The following is a 23138-nucleotide window of genomic DNA, read 5'->3' on the forward strand; positions in this document are numbered from 1 at the left end:
TCAACACTTGTGATGACTCTGGAACTGTCTATTTAAATACACGTTTTTCCTGTGTCTTCATATCTTTTACGTACATTGAAGAAGAATTTTCACTGGCTAAAGATTTCCATTTCAATCTGGATTACGTGTGTGTCAGATACTCAAATGCTGATGTAACCCGATATATAATGGAAAACCCTACCAAAGTCTCAAATGGGATTATAGGTGACTTACTGAGACCTTAAGTGATTCTTTTTGTACCACATTGATCACTACGGCATAGTAGCATCTCCAGGGTGCCTACAAGCACATTTCTCTTATTTGCAAATCTTATAACATGCTCAAGTAATCTTACTGGTTGCCAGCTCTCACAAGTCGTATGATGCTCCAGGTTCTGTAGAAACAGTCTTAGGAATAATCTGCAGGAATCTCCTTCTGCTCCCCAAACCTTTGATATTAGATTGATGAGGCAGTCAGAGTGAACTGGATATACAATAAAAAAGAACTGCCACTTCATAAAACTTGCTCAGTGGGGAGTTAATCTTACATGCTTTTACAGCCAATGTTTAAAGTCTCTTTTAATTTCAAGTGAAACACCATACTGAAAGGTGTAAAAAATGTTGGGGAAGATGATGACACAAAAATTGATTTGGAAACGGTATGGTACAGGATTTTGCAAAAGCTGAAACCCAAAAAAAGAGAAAAGGATGAAGTTCAACACACAAAATATAAGGACAGTGTAATAGGAAAGAACTGTGAACAAAAGATTTTGCCTCACTGAGTTTTCAAACAGGCCCCCTTCTGGGACGATTAACACAAAATGAGAGACTAGACAGAGGGGTGAAGGTAAAGGCCAGGAACTAAAAATAGAGAGCTTAGTAAAAGCCTTAAAATAAGCAAATGGAGTATTTTCTTATTTTCTCTGCCTTCAAAAATGGTAACAAATCCTATCACACTTTCTCTATGTGTAAAAATAAAAAATCAGACAATTGTACAATTATAAAAAAGATTTTCCAAGAATTTGCAAAATTCTACATAGTTTAGGAGAAGACCGCATTTTTTTCACTGAAATTGGTGACAATGTAGTAACTGAGTTAGTTCTGTTTGACTTTTTTTTTTTTTTTTAAATTTGACAGTTTTATTTAAAAGTTATTTTGTCATGGAAAAGACTCTAAACAGACCTACAAAAGAACTGTTTCTACAAAGAATTGTAACTTAAAAAATGTGACCTACAGTGAAGTTGAACCTAAAAATAATGAAAAATAACTAGACCAGAGAGACCAGCTAAAATGACTCACTGTGTTTTGTACAGCATTAGTGATAGCTGACAGCATGCCACGAGATCCAGATGAAGGGGAAGAAGGAATATTCTCAGAAGAGCTTTGGTCCAGAGAATCCTCTGCTTCTAACAAAAGAAAAAAAGCAGGTTACAGTATAATTTCAACTCTGCAAGTCACAAATTACAGTAAACTGGTTTCTGTGACCAAAATCTTAAAATTTTGTAAATCAAACTAATTTGGCAGTGTCAAAGAGTTCTGTCCACAATTTCAGTGGACTTGAACTTACGAGTAACTGGTGTTTCAGCTGCAGGAGGCTCTGCTGTTTCCAAAGATGCTGAACTTCCACTATGAATTCTTAGGGTAGTTCCTGCTTTTTCCTTTACTGCTGTTATCCCATGACCTGTAGCAGAGGCATATTTTAGACTAAATGATTTGAAAACTTATTACTAACAGTGCGTAGTATTCTTATACTTAATGAATTATGACAAACAAAATATCTACTAAACTTACCTCAATTGCTTAATTTGTCTAGGTTAACAATTCACTTCTTCTAGTATATTTATATTAACTGAATAGAAATGATAAAGCTGGACTATAACACAAATTATGCTGGATTTGAAAAATAAAAGTTATTTCAGTGGCACACGTAAGTTTATTTCCCTGCTTTTCAAAACACTAAATATTCTATTGCAATCAGTTTAAATGGAAACTGACAGTCCTCGTAAGGCCATAGAGTTGGACCTCACATAATTTTCAGAATTTTAGAACAATTAACCCAAAGTTAATGGATTTTGTGTGACTGCAGGATGGAGGTAAGGAATTTGTTCTTCAGTCTTCTGCATAGGTGCTATGTTTTTAGGAATACTGACTCAGGTCCTCAAAGTTATTTCAGGATTTAAGCTCCTTAGTTGCTCATTTGAAGTAAGATTCTGAAGTGTCTCTCCTCAAAGCTACTATTTAAACATACTTTGTAAAGTCTGCTGATGTCAACTGACACAGGCAGAACTATTGCTCCAATGGCAGCTGATCTCCTAGAGAGATTTTACCACCTCTACCTGATTCATACGCAGTGACTCCCTAGCCCTCTATTAAAGTGGTCTAGTTTAAAATAAAGTATAAGTGTTGCTACCATTTTTATCTGAATATTTTTGACAGAACAGGATTGCCTTGCTGGTTTTCTACTCAGAGTTTATTTACACTAGCAAATCACAGGGACTGGTAATATCCTGCTATAGGATAGGGTAGACTGACTGACAGTCAGCAAGGCAAAGCAACATCTTCCCAATCTGCATCAACTGTAGTTGAAAAATGCTGCCCTTAAAGAAGACTACTCTAAAATTGCCTATTTTACTACTGGATATGTGCACAAGTATGTCCATGATATACTTCTCTCATTACAAGCAATCCAGCTAGTAATCTTCCTTAGCTGGAAGATTCTGGCTATCAGCTGAGGTGCAACAGGTTAACAACAAACCAGGTGAGCAATATTTCTTTCCAACACAAAATTAAATAGCTTCAGTGACAGGATTTGGTTTTTATCTTGTACAGTACACTGTTAGTGCATCTTGCATGAAACCAATCACTTCTAGCAGCCGGACAATCCAGAGTGTTTCAACTATCTGCCTAACTACTTAGGAGAAATGTTAATGACAATTTCATACTTCTTTGGTTAAACTGAACTGTAAATAGATGAATTATTTCAGAAAAGGCATTAATACAGATGGTCAGGCAGATATCTAAACATCTAAGGCACAAAATTAGACATAATGATTCATTAAGTGTTGTCCACACTATCCCACAACTGTGTGCATTCTATTAGAGTAGTTCAAAGCACCTTTTTTGAGTTACATTAACTACAGCAAAATAGCCTATCACTTGCCAGTGCCCTGCAGCAGTCTGAAAAAACATATACATATATGTGTGTGTGTAATCATACAAAAATGCTTTTGAATATCTGATTAAAGAAAGATGCAGCAAATATATTTGAAATGGAGTAGGAAAAAGGAAAGCTTAGATTTATGATTCTGTGATTTGCAGATGGAGCACACATCAGGTGCTCCGTGACTTCAGTAATAAATGTATTCTAGAAAATATATGTGAAGCAGCACTACTGAAAGATCACATACAAGAAAACTGGAGTATCTGGAGGTAAACACAAAGAGCAGACATCTCCTAAGGAATAGACCTGCAGAAAGAGGGAATTTCATAAGCTGCACAAGGTCCTAATGCTTTACACTGAAACAACCGACACAGATAAATACTAAAGAAAATATGACCTTTATCTCTTTTATCTTGTGTCTTACAAAAAACAGTAGTGTGTTCAACTGTGTGGGTCATACCAGGTAATGCACCACAATGTTTAAGTCATTGTTGAACAATTTCTTGACGTTTGCAAAGTCTGTTCCAATGCAGATACTGGAGAGCAGTATCCTGCATGGTCTAATCCAATCTCCCACATATTTTAATGAGCTAGATGAAAATATTAGTGTGGATAGATTCTGGAGTCATTTATTTAACCCCAAATTCCTGGGGCTCACTTAAACCACTATTAATTGTCCTTCTAAACTAATATAATAGATACTGCATGTCACATTCCTTTCCATTTCTTCCGCCCACAACTTTTTAAAAGAGCAAGAATTTTATTCTTTCCATTGACTTAATTGACTTGACAACAAAAAATACTATGGTCTTGTAGTCATATAAAAAGTCCTACAAATATTGAGCAAAAATTTCAGTTGTCTGCAAAAGCTACACATCTTCAGATTAATTTCCCACTTTTTTTTCTGGGATTTTTTTATAGCCTTGAATTGGTTCTTGTCATTTTGCAGACAAGCTAATACATTTATGAAGAGAAAGCACACAGTTGCTGTATTGGTATTTACTGACTTACAAAAGGTAGCATTTTCAGGGCTGTGGTTACATGCACTAGAGTAATAAGAAAATACTCCAGGTCAGCTAGGGCTGGCTTTGCTGAACTAAGCTATATGGCATGTATGTTTGACTGCAGCAGCAAAACCACTTGAGATCAGAAGACTACAACTGAAGCAACCCTTAGATAGGCATATGTGCACAAACACGGCAGAAATGCATGTTGCCTTGGAAATGAAAATGACTATTTGTAATTTCAAAAGACACAGAAATAAAAGAGGTCATGAGAGAAAAGGCTCCAATTTAAAGATGCACTCATTTTGTAACACTGGGTATGGCAATGCAACTGAACTGACACCTCTGACATCTCCATTTACTCTTCTGTAACAGCAGACTGAAGAGCTATGCAACGGGTATGGTTCACTGTGAGCTTTTGGAAGAAAGCATTGCTCTGTTGTTGCTTTTGTTTCTCTACCTCCATGATTCCTTGCCTTTCTATTGGCTGGCAATTTCCACTGAGCATTATTGTTCACGTTCCTAGCTGGGATCTTTCATTTGAAAAGGAAGGTTTTGCAAACAATGCCTAACAACATGACCTGCCTTTTGGTTTGCCTGATCTGGCAAAGGCCAGATTACAGCACTCACAAATGCTGTAGTCAGATAGACTCCACTTCACTGTAGGCTGTCTTATCCTCCACCTCCCAGCTTAGTAGCTCTAGATTCCCTGCAGAAGAGGCAAACAGACACCTCTGGAGGGCAGTTCGCTATGTCTGAAACCTAAACCACTCTATATAGGAATCACTGAACCCTTGTCCATCTCACTGGCAATTGGACTCCCTGCTTCAGTGGTACAGATGGGGAGGAGTTTGAGATTTTGTTCCTGGCTACCACACAGCCTTTGTAACCTGTGTCCTACCATGGGGGCACTTCTAATGAACAACCAATCAAAATTTAGTCTAGTAACATGAGTGAATCTTCATCTGGCTCAAGCTAAAGATGAAGACTGATGCCTTAAATGAACTTCTTTCACCAGCTGAGAAACTGAGGAACCTGAAACTGGCTGAAAGAGAATCACTCCACTACATGAAGTATAGAGATGTGGAAAATCCAGCTGTGCTCTGGTTTTGTACACTAAGAAGTAGGACCCACTGTGCTCCCTTTTACGCTTTCCTATTGGCACTCCATTCACTTAAAGCCTTTAAAAAATTTCTCTTCCTTGCAGCTAAAACAAAAAACCCCAGGCTAGATTCTGATAATATCTATGCTATCTAGTCCGCAAATCAGGAATCACTCCAATTAAGCTAGTAAATGAGACTAGATTCAGATCTCATTGCAAGCATAAAAGGTTTCAATAATAGCAATAAGCATAAAGGCTGTTATACCATTTTATTGGCTCTCAGTGTCTTCTAGACTAAAAGCCAATGTTAAAAGATATAAAGCAAAACGGACTGCTGACCCTAAATACACGCTCACATTTCCTCCTTAAAAAGGAAGAATTGTAAAAAAGGTCTTTGTGTAAACAACAAAGTGTTATTTACAAAACAGTTGTGACCACCATGTGATGTCAAGCCAAAGCAGTTTTCCCTTCATCAGCTGAATTTGTGAAATAAAAAAAGTCTTCTGAAGAGATTAACTATCCTTTTTATGATCACGTAAAGTACAAGCATAACACCCAGCCTTCCTTTTTTAATATTGTACTTTATTTTGCAACAGGGGAATAGTAGCTATAGAGAATAGAAGAGACATTTGCAATGTTTGAATACTTTAATTTCACATTATCTGCAGCATTTGCATTTCTGTTCCACACAGAAGTCAACTTAAGCTATGCAATACTGATTATTACACATACCCATGTGTAATGAGATCCAAGCTCATGAACACAGTGACATCTAAAGTGACATTTCGTTCTGTCATAGTGAGTGACAAAAAGTGCTTTTCATACCAGGGAGAACTATTGGTATCTGATATTTTCATGTGCCATTCTGATAGCTGAGGAAATAGATGAGAATATACCCAAGAACAAAATAATCAAGATAGTAGAATATTAATTACGAACAATGCATTACACAGCCTTATAGTATGAATTTCAGGGATCATGTGAATCAAACAACTGGGTCATTTTTTTAATTACTTTTACTGTGTGAAGATATTGACAAGTGCTAGCAACGGCCCTAAAGGTAAAACACCTTAAACTTACATGGAGTGAAGCACTTGTATACAGTATGATAGAGAACAGACTTCGTTTGGAAATACAGCTCATCGAGCACCATAACTTCAGCACCTTCTGAATGCCATACCTCATTGAAAACACCACAGCATATGGAAGGAAAGGCTTACAGAAGGTAGTCACTTTCATTAAGCTAGTAGATAGATTAGTTGGAAGAAAAAACTGAAGAGCCAAGCTTTCAAGCATAGAAGCTGTTTTAAAAATGCAAGTCACAAGCCACCAGTACAAACTGAAAATGTATTTTGCCTCACACAAGCCCTGGAGATAAAGAGTTTGCTGTTACAGCTAAGCTAGCCTAATGGCTTCTTGGTGCAGTTATGGGAGGTTCTACTCCTCCCCATGTTCTATACTTGTCCCTTCTGCTGGCCCTGACTGGCCTCAAAGAGTCAGTTCAAGGAACTGAAGAGGCAGAAAATGGATTTTTCCTTCCGCTAGATTTATTTTTATGTCAATTTAGCCTCCTGAACTGGATTAGAGGGAGCTCAGAGGAACATGAGTGCTGGTACAGGGAGAAGGAAGAAATATGCAAGGTGTGGGACTACACATTTCAGTGGCTACTCACCATTAATTGATTTAGCTGCAATAGCACCCTCTCTAGGAGGATAGCTTTATCAATACTGTTACTAAAGGACTGGATTGTGTAATGGCTGATTTGCTAAAAAGTACAATTGAAAAGAAAGAGACATGGATTAGGTTTCAGACATAGAATGTATTTCTCCCATCTCATCATTCCAGCAACTATTTCAGTGGTTCTGCTCCACTGTCGTTCCACAAGGAGGAACCAAATTTCTTGCACCTTTTAAAAACAAAAGAAATCTCTTCACCTCATTGATGAAGCTGATTCAATAGTTTGCTTAGTGTGACATCTAGTGTCAAGACCCCAAACATGGTTCAGGCAGTGACTGAAACTAATCCAAAGGCATTACAGATTCTGTTGTGTAGAGGAGTATCACATTTGTCTTGTCATGGGGACCTCAATCCAAAGAATGTCAAAATCAGTTCAAAGACAACAGACATTTTCTTTGGAATAAAAAACTACCACCAAAACAATCCCTGGCTGTATGTTCAGAGTTACTTAAAACAGGATGAGATACAAATTATATGGAAACTGTGTTAATTATCAGGAATGAAAATCAGCTGTGCTAAACAAATGATAGCCGTGCACTAAAAATGCTCATGGTAGACTTTCCATGGCTGGAGGTTTTCAAGATGCGACTAGACAACATGCAAGAGAATCTCATCTAGATGCATAAAACCTTTCCCACAAAACCCTCAACTAGATGACTTTTCAAGGTACCGTCCAACCTGGGCTGTTCTATGACGCTATTTGTTAAAAGCAGAACGTATTTGGTTAAACTTTTAAAATGTTATTTAGTCCACCTCAAACTGTTTCTGCTATTTTTACAAAGTACAATTTTGAAGAAAAATATAAGGAATAGTAAATATTTGTCATATTTCGCCAGACAAGCAGCTAGGTTGTACAAATATGATGACAGAGCAACAGAAAAATACAGACCAAAGGTGTTGCTGCTAAGTCTTTCCTCCAAGAAAGCAGTTTTACTTACAGCATTTGCTACACTGAAGGAATAGCAACTTTACAATGGACTGGACCACAGCAAAACTATTTTCTAGTGTGGAATAAGAGATGAAGTGTTGGTTGAACTGCTCAGATATTAAATGGAACAACTTGAAGTGGAATAATAAATATTTAATAATAAGAAGAAAGCTTATAGAAATTCCCAATAGCTTTAATTTTTTTCCATATATCTCACTAGGAATTATCATACTGAAGCAGATATGTGGTCTACACAGTACCATATGCTGTCCATGACACCGAGAGATAGTAAATATTTCACAGGATCAAGCACGAGTTTTCATAATAAACAACTAGGAAATAAGCCCACTATATCAGGAATATAAAATATTACCTGGTACATTGATTAACTGGAACAAATCTAAGATAATCTATGTGGTCTTCCAAGTTACGTTGGGTTCAGAAAACATGGAAGAATGAACATTTAAATTCTGGTCAATTCAAAGTTTATTTTGTTTAAAAAATTCGCGAAGTTAGATTCAAAATTATTAGGCAGTAACATGGAAACTCAACCTACCCTGATCCCAGGGTCAGGAAGTCTGTTTATGCTGCAGGTTCCAGGAAATAGGAAAACAGGGGCAACTGCTGCTTTACATAGATCTGGTTTTAGGTGCTTTCCTAGTTGTTCTTGGTCACTGCCAGAACCTAAATAGTAGATGGGTCTTCAGTGTGAAACCGTGCAACCATTCTGATGTTGAATTAAAATTATTTTAAAATTTTGTTTTTCATTTTTTGCATGTGGAAGCTCCTTTTCCAAGCCGACTTGTCTAGTTCCAACTGTGCTCATTTTTAGACAATAATAATCCTAAAGATAAATTTTCATGGTGATGATATGCCTATTCAAAATAGACATCACACGACCTTATCAAGTCAAGCTGCCTACACAACAAACTCATTTACATACTTACACGCTGTGAAGGTAGTTATGATGCTGATACAGTCAGATGGCTAAGAAGCCAGTATCAATTACGCATCAATTTTTAATGTATATGAACCAAGATGCTATAAGGCCTCTAAAAAAAGGACATCACATCATTAAAAAGTCCATGGAAATCCACAGAGCTACAATGCTGGCAGCAGGTTTTATAGACAAAAGCAATGAACAGCTGTAAAAAGATAAGTCTTGTTTACTTATTAGAAAATAAGAAGGGCTACAACACACATTCTTGTTTGTCTCCTAAACTTTTTCCAACCGCATTCCTCATTTTCATGTAAGCTCATGTCAATAGGGCAAGGAAATACCTATGGCCATACTGTCCCACAGAAAATATATACATCTGGGGACACTAACCTGGTTGGTCAGAGAGGCTAAGACCTTTGTAACATTTAGGTAACAAACAATCTTATTACTCACAAACAGCTAATGGCTATTGTATAGAATGCTCTTTATTACAAAAGCTAAACAGAATGTAAATATGGTTATCTCACAGGCAAAAACTGAATGGCCTGAGAGAGGTCTGTTCCAAGCAATCCACAGTTGCAACCATAAAAATGAACTGCAAAATCCAGTAGCATTACAATTCCAAATGATCAACAGCTGGTTATAACACAAAACCAAACTCTTTTCAGAATGCTGATGTTATGATAATTTGATAATGAAAGAGACAAAGATCTTTGGAAGTCTGTGAAAGCAGTAGCCTTTATTTGACCTAATGGTGTTGGGAAAAAATCGAGCAAAAGTGTTGACACAGAGATCCTTCTTTCAGAGTCTAAAAGAGAAGCACTAAACTTTGAGGTTAACTACAAGTTGAGAAGACTTGTGCAGCTCCACAGAAGGCTAAGTGCCCTTGCCCATATCAGTTTGTTCTGTGCATTCCCATCTTCTCCCACTTGGTAGCATTTGAATGATCAAATGATGAGCCATATTAGGGACTTTACAACTGATCCAGCTGAAGATCTAGCTCTTACTTCAGCTGCACTTTCCAAAATCAGTCCCATAAACCAGCTCTGCCACCACTACATCAGGGCTACCGTGAGCATAAGAGAAGGAAGAAATACATTACTGGGGCAAGGCAGGCCTGCTGCTTTCAGCAGCAGCCTTCATTTATGTAAATTTAAATGCATCTTAGAAACCCATTCCAAATGTAACTAGAAATGTTAATTGGTTGGACTGCCTGAAAGAAAATGTAGTTATGTACTCTTGACTGTGGATGTTACTGAAAAAAAGAGAGGACAAAAAAAATCCCCTCCTCTGAGAAATAGAGAAAAATAATTTACTGTCCATGGAACAGAGGAGATAAGGAGGAGAATTATTTAGCATTATATGGGATCATAAAACCAGTATCTGTTGAACTCATTATTTTTAGTAACTAGCAATTAATTTTAATTCCTAGGTTCATCTTTTAAAGGTATTCTGTGGATCCTTTATGAGAACTGATTAGCTAACAGCTTTTTTTGTTACAAAACACTTCTGGTTTGTAAGAAATTATTTCCCACTGGTAACTACATATTTGTATACTTTGCTTTTTGTCTGTGAGTTTTTGATGAGCAATAATTAAGTTTTATCTAAAGTCTTCACAATGACATTTTGTACTGACATACTGTTGAAAATGAGAGTATAGGGAGAGGGAGTATAGGGCCCATGCTTCAATATGTTAGTCTGAAATCTAGTGTGATAATTGGACAGTTTCACTGGGCAGCAATGAAAGCTGGAATAATTTACAAGAAGTGAATTCATGTTGTGTAGGCAGGAGTCACGGCATACAAACCACTAACATGCATGAGCACGGATCTGGGTTGCTTTGACTTGAGAAACCGTAAGTCTATGGCTGATAGAAATTGTATTGGATTATGGATCCTTTCTGTGAAGAAGCCACAATCAGGTAATTCATTAACTTTACAAGCAAGCCTAACATCTTGTCCATAATGAATAATTAGGAAGGTCCATCTTCCTCTTTAAAAAAATCATGCTTCCCAAGTTTATCAGGACAAAACTGTCTACAAATCCTTAATTTGCAACACTAATCTCTCTAATGACACATGAAAATTATAAATTATTTCCACACGCTTTACTGACTGAACACTTACCCACTGTGGCAGAAGCTGATGACAGAAGAGACTTTCCCCAGGTACCCCAAGCTCCCCATCTACTTGCTTTAGATGAGGAGTCGGTATCCTATAAGAACAAAAATGTTACTCCACTGTCTAAAAATCTTGTTCTCAAAAGGCAGGAAGAAACACAAAGAACCCATCAGGCAACAAAGTCTGGCATTTAATAGATGATAAATCAGGTATTATGTGGAGTTCAGACTTCTGTGCAAGAAAGCAGAACAGGACGCGTAGTTCACATCACCTGTTCTTGGAAGAGCATTAAACTCCAGAGATGTCTCTACAGACATCCTAATATTTCTTCAGGCACCAAATCCTATAAAGCCATACAAGTCTATTAGGGAGAGTATTAGGGAGAGGCAGGAACCTGTCTCATTCCTGGGTTTTACCAGGAGCCAGAGTTGGAAGCTTCTCTTCCAAAGTCTCCTCACATGTGTAATTCAGTAGATGTGTGTCCTAGGTTACAAAGTAAGATGTAACCAATAGTATGTATTCTATGATCATCTTCACAAGCTGTTAAAGCAGGTGGGGCAGTGTTTGTTATCTCCCACCATGACTCATCCCTGATAACTCCCTCCAGGGGGGCTATCTCTGTTTAATGGACAATCAAGGCCCCACTGCAGGATTCATAGAACTGCATCAGCCCATTGTGGGATGCTCTGCCCAGGGGGAGCAGCCAAGCATTCCCAGCTGGATATAATCCGGGTTTTGGAACAGCACAAGTAGCCCTTACCTGCTGCATTCCTACAGGGCAAGAGCTACCACTGGACCTTCAGGTGAAGACCAGAGCCTTCTACAGGATCACTGCTTCAACAGAACCACTTCATCTGCACTGCTACCACCACCTTGACTAACGGGGTGTCAGCTTTTATCCTGATTCTGTCAGTGTTCTTGAACTATTGCATTTATTTTAATTTTCCTATTAAATTATAATTCTAATTTGCGATCTCCCATTGGTTTGTTTTCAAATTAGTACAATGTGCACAGGGAACTCCTAACAACTGAGTTTAATAAAAACACAGCCAGAGGATGTGCTGCACACCTTTCACAGTAATGTGTAGTGTTAAGCAGTTAGCAGTATTCCATATTTAAATCATATTAAGAAACTGTTGTCTCAAGAAAGTCTCCAGTAACATATCATCTCTACACAATGCAAGTTTTATTGCAGCTAGGCTTCAAAGACCACATTAATATCATACTGGCAAAGCGAAATTAAACTATTCCTAGTTTTCAAAAGCTTGGTGTTGCAATTTAATTTACCCTTATGCAAGTTTTCTGCGTAACACCCTAGGTTTTTGTGAAAAACAGTATGTACATTATACAAAAGTCTGTCTGTATAATGCAGGGAGGGGAGGGCTTTTACAGAAAAGAAAGTATTACTTACTGGACTGTTTTGTTCATGCAGCGTTTCTTCCAATTCAGGTTCCGCATCAAGGCTTACAGTTTCAATGCACTCGGTGGGCATGTCTTCAATTGTCTCTTCCCTGGAAGGCAGGCTTTCCACTAGTTTTTCAGTCAAAGGGTTTTCATTAATTAATATGTCTCTTTCCTTTCTATCACTGACATTCTGAGTGACCTGTCCATGTTGATCTTGTGAAGACTCATACAAGATCCCAGCTTCTACAAGGTGTGGTTCTGATTCATGAGGCAATACCTCATTGCTGGGCATTTCCATTACTTCATGTTTTTCTTCAGATGGGGTGCCATCAGATACGTCTTCAGACATCTTCAGTTCTGAATATAGAAAGTAAAGTCTTTTAGGTACCATAAACATTTGAGTACCTATAAAATACACAGTGTTTACCATATGCTACTGCTAAAAAACAACACAGCCTCGATGTACGACCTCCTAAAGCATGGACCCCTATGGCACATGCATCATGCTGGCACTGGTATCAGGATAAAACTATAAATACCCTACTCACTCTGCAGGATCCCACTCAAATACGAAGAGCAGCATTTGTTTTCCAAAATACGGTTTGGTGAGGGTAAAAGGATATTCATTTGTTTGGAGAAGTCAAATATAAGAGTTTCCACATGGTTAATTTCTATATTCACTATGAGGTGTGTATGAAAGACCACTGTAGAACAGAGTAATCTGAGTTGCAACAGCCAAGCAGCTCTTGCTCTCCCTTTCATCACTGTGACATACACAGGTTCCTATAGGCTGCTGACTGATGGAGGGAAGGATAGCACTCTGTGACTGAAGCTGTGGTGATATTCATGTGCTTGAGAAGGGGTATAATTTGTGAACATGACATGCCATGGTCCCTACAGCCATTTCATAGACACAGCCATAGCTCACACTGTTTCTGTAACACTTGTCTCAAAGTCCTGCGCTTTGGGGAGTCGAACACTTCTCACCGTCTCCCAAAATTCCAGCTGTGTGATTAAACATCAATTTTGAAGCCAAGGTAAGCTTGTCTGAGGTAGTTATTGATTTTTTTTTTTTGGTAAGTTATGAACCAGTTTTCTCTTATTTATTCCGTATCTTCCAATGTAATTTTGGAGGTATTTTCCACCATTGTGCAGTCATCAGGCAAAGATAAAACCATAGAGCAAGCTCTGCAGCTGATTAAGGAGTGGCAGTGCCAGAGTCCAAAAGGACCACTGTTCTGTGGTTACTAACACTTATTTGTTGGTAACAACAGTATACTTGGCACTCAGAAGACAATCCTTGACAGAGAGCTTGCAATATGTTGAGCTGCATGGCGTAAAAAGACTTGTAAAGTCCTCTCTGTAGGTGCGGCATTTTCATTGACTCTCATATTAATTAAATATGGCTCAAAGGTTTGCACCTGTCAGGAAGAATAGAGGTTCTACGAGAGACTGAAAAACAGGTGGAAAAAACACAAAAAACGAAATATAACTGGGAGTTAGGTGAAATTTGCCTGAGAAGCATGTATTTAAATGAGTATATTTTATTAAAGTCTATAGAACTGTACACATATATAGCTTTAGCAGCCTGTTTATCTAATGTGAAAGATCACTTGCTTAAACAGTTCCAAGAGTAGCATTTAGGATCAGTGAACAAGAAACATAAATAAATAAGTAAGCAGTTGCTACAACTTGTATTACTTCAGCTTACACTGTACATTAATTATCTTCAGAAAACATGAATTCACAAGTCAGCATCTTTGCATTTGCCAGTTTTCCATTAAAAATACAGCAAATATTATAAAATGCTTTAGTGTAGGGAAGTACTGCTATTGTTTTAACAGTACTCACCATGTGATGGGTAGCATCACCTAAAGAAAGTTTTTGTATTTGTAAACCAAATTCCATCATGAGATACGAGGATCCTCTATCAAAACCTGTAAAAGCTTTACACACATACGTCATAATTTTGTATGGGCATTAGCTCTGACTAAGCTTTTAATGGATCACACAGACGTGTGCACATGGATTTTTGCAGTACTGGGTCATCTTTGGGTACCACTCGGGCCACGGTCCCTGCAGCTGTCTGCGGAACCTTCCTTTCAGGAGCACGGCACGTAACAGCAAATTACCGCGTCTGTCGGAACACACGAGCCGTGCTGCAGCTGGGCTCACTGTCACTCAACCTCTCATCCGTGACACTGTCCTGATCCAAATCAATTCGGACAGCTCCGCCCCAAGGCAATTACTCTGCGGGAAGTTCGTGAGGGAGATGCTGAGGCCAGCCCCGGACCGTTGGCAGAGAAGTGCCCGGTCGGCACCGACCAGCCACACTGAGGGGCCGGCGGTAGCGGCATCTGCTGACCCTCCAACTGAGGAGTTTCATCTCGCCTCGAAAGCAAAGCCCAGCCGCCGCCGGGCGCCTTTGGGCACGAATCGCCGTCCCCAAGCCGGAGGGAGGAATAACTTTCTTGGCGACGGCACCGCGCTCCCCTCTCGCTCGATGCCCGCTGTCGCTCCTCCTCCGCGAGACGCTGCGGGCACGGCAAGAGCAGGCGAACCTACCCTGGCGCCCGCCGCCGGCAGCTCCCCCTGCCCCGCTGCCCTCTGCCCCCTGCCACAGCCAGGGCAGGAGCAGCCGGGGCGCCGCTCCTCCAAGCCCGCAGCGGCCACAACTTCCCCCTTCTCTTTTTTCCCCCCCTTTTCGAAATTCCTCTCTGGGACAGAGCTGTGTAGCGCAGCCCGTGTCAAAAGCGGCAGAAAAAAGCAGAAATCGCCGTGTTCCTTACCGCTCAGCAGTGCCCCGACCGGCGCGCCCCCAGCTCCTTCCCTTCCCCGCCCCGCCACGTCGGCAGCAGCGGGGGGAGGAGGCAGAGCGGGCCAGGCAGCCGGGCCGGCCCCAGGGAGGAGGGAGGGGTGGCTTTTGTCCCTTGCTCTCCTTCCGGCTGTCTGAGGCGGTCGCCTGTTGCAAAGCGGCAGCGCCGCGCCGCTGCCAAGCCGTGTCCGGGCTCCAGGTTGCGCTGACCCAGCGCGGGGAGCTGCCCAGGCCGCCATTCCCGGCCCTCACTGCCCCTGGCGCGGGCCGCTGGGCTCCCCGCTGGACGCGCCTGCAGCAGCGCTTTCTTCAGGGCCGGCGGCAGCCCCACTTCCGCGCTGAGACGGGAAAGGGGTGAATTTCATAGAATCATAGAATACGATGAGTTGGAAGGGACCCATCAGGATCAACGAGTCCCAACTCCTGGTTCTGTGCAGGACACCCCAAGAATCACACCACGTGCCTGAGAGCGTGGTCTCCAAAAGCTTCTTGGACTCGGATAGGCTTGGTGCTGTGGCTACTTCCCTGGGAAGCCGGTTCAGTGCTCAACCACCATCTGAGAGAAAAAGTTTAATTAATCTAGTTGCTGAGGTAGCATAAAAATTTATTATTTTCTTTTTAGAAACTGTAATCCTTCCTCAGAGTGAGCACTTACTGACCCGTGGGGTTACAGAATTAAACAACCGAAATGTAGTTTTTCAGATGCTGCTTGGCACCTTCCTTATCGCTGTGTTTGTTTACAGGAAATGCCCCCGACAGAAGCCGGCGGGTGCGTGCACACATTTCCCGTCAGTTGGTGAAACATTTGGTTGAGCAAAGGGGTTTCAAGCTCTTCCCAACAGCCTGTAGTTCTTGTTTCTGTGTAATTCCTCATACCCATTCCTCTTTTTGCCACTTCATTTTAAGGCGAAGCATGCCCTTCACAGTGGTAAAAGGCAATTCCACGGTTCATCATAGCATTATTTCTTTGACTAGTCTGCCAACGAGAGAAATTACTTTTGCCAGAGGAGGCAAATCAACACACTGTGACTCCAAGAGGTGACAAAATAAAGCCCCAGTTCTCAGAAGTGTGCTTCACAAATACCGATCATGCAATGTGACTTAAACAGTAACCAGGCAAAAGACTCTGAAGGTTCTCATTAAGGTAGTTGGCAGCAGAACAAGTGTTTGTATCCCTCCATAATAAGGTTCTTTTGAAGGTCTTTCAGTGAGAATTTAAGTGTCAGGGAATGCTGTTTAATTTATTAATATTGGATATATTTATTGAAAATTAAATCTGGAGTAGCCCTAGGGATTTCCCTTTGCTTTTCATTGGAGCTTGGGAAGAGTAAGAGCAGTGTTTTAGGAGGAATCACGGTAGCTGAAGATTGTTTAACCTATGACAGATGATAATTTTGACTGTAACATTGATCTTGCACTGTCAATTTTGCAGATTCTGTACATAACCATGCATGCTACAGAACTGCAAGACATAGTTAGTCACTGTTGTAACACAAAGGTATCACTTCAGGGTGAAATTAACATTGTGTGTACACAAATGTGGATGTCTGTCTGTTTGGATAGAAGGCTGTATAAATTTTGTAACTTCCTAAACTACTTTTTTGAATTTAACACTTGCATTTTCTAATTTTTTTTTCTCTTTCAAATTTCAGTACTTAATTTCACTTGTATTGTTTCACTGTGGTAATATTGCAAATGGTTTTGGAATAAATAAGCATTAGAGATTGAACACTTCTAGTCATCTCAGATTTCACTGACATTTGCTATTACTCTGTCGTCATCTTTCTAATGGGTTTCAGGAAAATTACCTGCCTTTTAATAAGTAGATAAGTATAAATATAAATATAAATATATGTTTAAATATATATTTAAATATAAATATAGGTGGAAAGACATTTGGCTACTTTTAACAGAACATGGAAGTATGCATGACATTCACGGATTGTATTAATCTACTTCCAGTGATTGCACTGGTAAATCTGAGCAGTAAATCTGAAGGGCTAATGGCATGCAATTAATGGTAACATGCTTATTTTGCTGTTTAACATATGGTTCATCTGTCTTTATAGTATGTAGGCATACAAACAATGCCAGTGGCATTTCATTTCATGAGAAATTAAATATAATCTACAGAATAAGCCTTAAAGTAAAGAAGTATTTTTTTTAGATTATTTCCTCTGCTTCCTGAATCATTGAAATATTAAATCATGAATGTGTTATGGTATGCAAACCCAGAAAGGTAGGTTGTAGTGTGGCAGTTCTGTATTTAGATCTCAGCTATGGTGGAATTTCTGACCAACATTATACAGAAATAAAGAGAGACTGGTTTATGTCTTTGCCAGGACAATAACCCTGTGTTTGGGCATTCAGTACCAAAGTCACTGCTCTGTTTTAATTTTAAAAAAAACCAAACCAAACCCAACTCAGTGTTTCCATGTTCACTGTTTAACCCAATCACAACACTGCTGGAGCAGGAGAGAGATTATTTTTCCATTCCCATTAAAGGGACATTAAACTAAGACAAGTAGTACTTTTATAAACCAGCCTTGATAAGAGCCTGACAGCTAAATTGATATAGCAAAATGGACAAAAAATTACAATAATGCATATAGACTTAGATCATTATTAAGTTCAGATAGGAAGGTGTTTGAATTTCTTGTTCAAAAGAAGTACTTATTTTCATGTTAATTTAATGAAGATAGAAAGTCAGTGAAAAGATTAATTTTTCTCCTGTATTTCAAAGCATAAAACCACAAAGTTCAATAATAATAGAGTAGTAGGGCTATCACAGTAATGTTGTATGTGGAAAATACATTTGGAGAAAAGCAAATGCCATTTCACAAGCTGTCAGTAGATGGCACAAACATTTATATAAAAATTTGGGCGTTCCTAAGTGTTGTTACTCAACAGGATAGAGTTACGGGAAGTTTTCTTTTTGTGTTCTCCTGAGAACATTTTCTGCTTTTTTGGAGAGCAGGGATTTCTGGTGAGAAAGTTTTCATTTTCTTGACCTTATGCTGTTGCTAGTTAGCTAGAATTGTCTTATATTCTGCATCTTATTTGAAAATGAGCCTTGTTTTCCATAGCAGGGGTATGATGTTCTTTCGAGTGTATGGGTAAGCAATGATGTTGCTTGTGTTGTTGTTCTGTTGTAAGTTGCTTGTGTTCAGAACATTTATCCAAAGAAACTGTCAAAATAGCAGTCTCTTTTTATTAGCCCTACACCCATAGTTAAGGGGGGCAGAGTGATGGCAATAGTTTTTTACAGTTCATGAATGGGTCTAACTTAATCATATGTTTCATCCTTGTGAAAGGCATGTTTGTAACACTAGGTTTTTTTGCTATTCTGGTAACTTGTGAAGTGCATGCCTTAATACTGAACTGTCTTAGCTAAATATATTCTGTATATTTCTTGTGTGGAAGTTTCGTCAGATAATACCAATTTTATATTGGAAAAACTCTTAAAACCTCAATTTTTGTCTCTCCCCTCACTCTTTAAACAACAAGACACTTTCTAGCTATGCTCTTGGCTTGCCTACCCTCCTCAAGAATTGCTTTTCTTGATTAAGCTTTTTTTATCAAGTTTGAAGACATGAGGATACTTCTGAACTAAAAGCAATATGACTATAAAGAATAACTTCTACAGTATTAGCCCCCAAATCACAGGTTATGTGTTATAAAAGTTTTACTTGTGTTGCTTCATAGGATATTCTAAAGAAAGTTTGAAGGCATTCATAAATAATTTGACTGAATGCTAGGATATATGAATGGGAAAGAAAACAAAACACATGGAGAAGAATCATACCCTTTTTGCATCCAGTCCATGGATACTGCTGAAATTTTATCCCATGAAGGAATAATGATTTAAAGGTAGTTTTTTTTCAGATTCCTCTTGAAGCTACATAAACACATTAGTAGAGTTGCCCAAACAATCAGAAGAACGGGAGTGAGGATGCCCAAATGCCTTTTGAGGGCGGTGATGCATATAATTTTTCCAAATGAAAAGCTGGAAAAGTTTTGCCATATTACCCCACTAGTTCTAGTTGATTGCCAACCTTAGTTTCACGCATTCTTTACAAAAGTACTCAGTGGACTTTTTTTTTTTTTTTTTTTTTGTATTATTAGATCAAGTGGAACGTGTATTTTGCACCCAGTAATTCTGAGAAAGCTTGTGGAATGGTTGATGGTGCAGAGAATGTAGTCCTTGAAGCTGTAAATCAGTCCCACAGGTAATAGCTACTGTCTCATTGTGGAGTCATTAGAAATATAAACTCACAGTTTAGCCACTTCAATAGCAAAGGAAACTTGAAGGCCAGTGCAATCATTGGTAAGTACTATGGGAAGCTTCAAACAACACTATGATTTAAAATCAATGGGAGGGAAGGGGAAAGAAGAGGAAATAAAAAGATACTAGAAATCTGGAAAACAACTTTAAATAAGATTTACACATGTAAAAGTGTTAACCAAGTTCTTACCAGTTCCTGTTTTAGAGGGGCGGTCCAATGGATTTATGCAATACCTGAAAGGAGATTTAAGACAGTGTTCGCAATGGCTGACTTAAGCAAAGGGAGGCTGGCTACCCTAAACTCCTACATTCAGAAAGAAAAAGTGACCTCTAATAAGGAAAACAGAAGCAAACACAGAGTTATGATTTTTTTTCCTCTAAACTGTTTAAATAAAACTCTCTTTCACAACAGAGATGTTTGAAGTCAATGTACTTAGATCAGGGCTGGATTTTCTGTAAAGAGGTTCTACAACTGATATATTTTTGTGTAGCCTGCACATATTCCCAGTGTGTGTCTGGTGTTCTCTGTGTACACCTGACAAACCAGACATGTGACCACCCCACTTTCAGAGTCTTAAATTCAGGAAATGCTCAAGCTCAGACAAGAAGTAAACTCTTCTGTGGACTTCCCCAAGGCATAAATAGAGATCGTTCTACCCTTACCCCAGTTTCCCCAGTTAAAAGAAGCACTGGTGATCCAATCTCAGGTGCTTAAAGACATTCAGCTTTTGATTCAGGCTCTTGAACCTCCATCCTGTGTTTCAGACCAAGTGTTACAGTCAAAAGTCCATTTTTAAATAAAGTCTCCGAGTCCAGTTCACATCCCGCAAGAGAGAATCTGAGGAGAGGATGACTGTGCTGACCGCAATTATTGTACTTTCTAATCAAAGTGTATTACACAGTTTAGGAAGCCTTCATAATACACTGAATCACAGCAGTAATTCTGTAAGCAGCAAATTTTAGACACCTATGAAATCAGACATGTTTTGTAAAAAACCAACTCATTATATATTATAATATTATATATTAAATACACCATATTTACCAAATAAAAATTTCAGTGGTGTTCTGTTAATAAAGAATGTCTCTTCTGAATGATTGTAGGTACCTTCATTTCTTTTTGAATCAAAAGGAGAAATGAGACATTGGAACCTTAAAAAAATCTCTCTCTCTGATGGTTCCTGCACAGATACTTAATGATACAATCTGCTTTTTGCTTGTGTTTCTTTGTTTTCCAGCAGGATTAGAACAAAGATGGACTGTTAAGAAAAGTATTGAGCATCTTCAAGGAAACAGAAAGCAGTGTGACACAAAATATGAGCTTTCTCAGAAACTTTTTTCTTTACAAGTGTCTGTTTGCATTAACTTTTTGGAACCACATCAGCCTGTCTGTGGAAGAGGAACTCTTCACATCTGCTTCTAACAATTTTCCAGAAGATGGTTCTAACCAAGAAGTCAAGTGCCTGGCACTCCCGTGTACAAATAGTCCTCAGTCCAAAGCTAGTTCTGATTGGGTTGTGATACAAAATACTACAGAAAGCCTGTCATTGTCAGAAATCACAAACCACAATGTAGAAAAATTGGTAACTTTATTATCTAATTTCAGACAAGGATCCAGGTTACAAAATCTGACACTGACAAATGTGTCAGTGGATTGGAATTCTCTTATGAAAATTTTTCAGACTGTATGGCACTCATCCATTGAATACTTCAATATTAACAGTGTAACACAACTGTCAGAAATTGAAAGTTATGACTTTGACTATTCAGGTACCTCTATGAAAGCACTGACAGCGAAGAAAATTCTAATCACAGACTTATACTTCATACAGGATGACCTATACAGAATATTTGCAGATATGAATATTGCAGACATGTCAATAATTGATTCAGATATGATTCATATGCTTTGTCCTTCATCTGAGAGTCACTTTAGATACCTAAATTTTTTAAAGAATGATTTAACAGATTTACTTTTTCAAAACTGTGACAACCTGCTTCAGCTGGAGACATTAATCTTGCAGAAGAACAAATTTGAGAGCCTTTCCAAGGTAAGTTTCATGACCAGCCGTATGAAATCACTGAAATATCTGGACATGAGCAACAACCTGCTGCGCCACAGTGGTGCTGCCATGCAGTGCCAGTGGGCTGAGTCTCTGACAGAGTTGGACCTGTCCTCCAATCAGTTGGCGGATGCTGTGTTTGAGTGCTTGCCAGTCAACGTCAGAAAACTCGGCCTACAAAACAATCAGATCAGCAGTGTCCCCAGGGGGATGGCGGAGCTGAAATCCTTGGAAGAGCTGAACCTGGCATCGAACAGGCTGGCTGACCTGCCAGGGTGCAGTGACTTTCCGTCCCTGCAGTTCCTGAACATCGAGATGAATTCGATCCTCACCCCGTCTGCTGACTTCTTCCGGAGCTGCCCAAGGGTCAGGGAGCTGCAGGCCGGGCACAACCCATTCAAGTGTTCGTGTGAGCTGCAAGCCTTTATCCGCCTGGAGAGGCAGTCAGGGGGGAAGCTGTTTGGCTGGCCGGCGGCATACGTGTGCGAGTACCCCGAAGGCTTGCGAGGAACGGAGCTCAAGGACTTCCACCTGAGCCGGCTGGCTTGCAACACGACGCTCCTGCTTGTGACAGCGCTGCTGCTGACGCTGGTGCTGGTGGCTGCGGTGGCCTTTCTGTGCATCTACCTGGATGTGCCGTGGTACGCGCGGATGACGTGGCAGTGGACGCAGACGAAGCGCAGAGCTTGGCACAACCCCACCAGAGATCCGGGAACGGTTCTGCAGTTCCACGCGTTCATTTCCTACAGCGAGCGCGATTCGCTGTGGGTGAAGAACGAGCTGATCCCGAACCTGGAGAAGGGGGAGGGCTGCGTACAACTGTGCCAGCACGAGAGAAACTTTATCCCCGGCAAGAGCATTGTGGAGAACATCATTAACTGCATTGAGAAGAGCTACAAGTCGATCTTTGTGTTGTCTCCCAACTTTGTGCAGAGTGAGTGGTGTCACTATGAGCTGTACTTTGCCCATCACAAGTTATTCAGTGAGAATTCCAACAGCTTAATCCTCATTTTACTGGAGCCAATCCCTCCGTACCTTATCCCTGCCAGGTATCACAAGCTGAAAGCTCTCATGGCAAAGCGCACCTACCTGGAGTGGCCGAAGGAGAGGAGCAAGCGTGCCCTTTTCTGGGCTAACCTGAGGGCAGCTATTAGCGTTAATCTGCCAACAGCTGATGAAAACTAGTGTGGGGAAACAAATTAAGAATCTTTCCAATGGAGTTTCGTTTGTTTTTTCTTAATGATGCAATAAATATGATTTCCATTCACTGCCAATGTAGTTAACTTTTTGTTACACATTCTTGTTTCTAACTAGTTGTCTGTGTTGCCTCCTTTCTTGGGGTGACTTGAAGTTGTATTCCCTATCGCTGCACTATGCCCAGAAATTAGTATATATACACCTTTCTATGCTTTTAAACTGAGCATGAGCGGAGAGAGAAAAAGAAACCTCAAGGACACAGACAGAGATAACACACTCTCGTTCTCTGCATTTTTTTTTGGCTTCTGCATTCTGCTGCTGGGGGAGAGGAGCAGAGATGCACCCTGCTTGCTTGTTCAGCCATTTTTCAGGTTCTTTTCCCCTCCAGAGAGTTGAACTTTGTTT

At 39.7% G+C, this 23138-nt stretch overlaps 2 protein-coding genes across 4 annotated transcripts in view; one reads left to right on the plus strand and one right to left on the minus strand.

Annotated features, from left to right (window-relative positions):
• The window catches only part of FAM114A1 (family with sequence similarity 114 member A1), a 34509-nt gene extending 19250 nt beyond the window's left edge, over nt 1-15259 (minus strand). For all 3 annotated transcript variants that reach the window (XM_082282394.1, XM_082282393.1, XM_082282395.1), the window contains exons 1-5: nt 15163-15259; nt 12381-12730; nt 10976-11063; nt 1546-1659; nt 1278-1384 (exon numbers count right to left, since the gene is read on the minus strand). In XM_082282394.1, the coding sequence (XP_082138520.1) occupies nt 1278-1384; nt 1546-1659; nt 10976-11063; nt 12381-12722 (651 nt within the window). In that variant the 5' untranslated portion in view covers nt 12723-12730; nt 15163-15259. The remainder of the gene's footprint in view (nt 1-1277; nt 1385-1545; nt 1660-10975; nt 11064-12380; nt 12731-15162) is intronic.
• A 5467-nt stretch (nt 15260-20726) lies between these two features.
• Nucleotides 20727-22721, plus strand: LOC309572919 (toll-like receptor 1; the record flags this gene model as incomplete). Its single annotated transcript, XM_082281463.1, has 1 exon — nt 20727-22721. Exon 1 carries the CDS (start codon nt 20790-20792, stop codon nt 22719-22721), a length of 1932 nt encoding a protein of 643 aa, XP_082137589.1. The 5' UTR covers nt 20727-20789.
• Nucleotides 22722-23138: the final 417 nt, after the last annotated feature.

This window comes from Coloeus monedula, assembly GCF_965178545.1.
Source record: "Coloeus monedula genome assembly, chromosome: 5".
In the NCBI taxonomy this organism is placed as follows: Eukaryota; Metazoa; Chordata; class Aves; order Passeriformes; family Corvidae; genus Coloeus; species Coloeus monedula.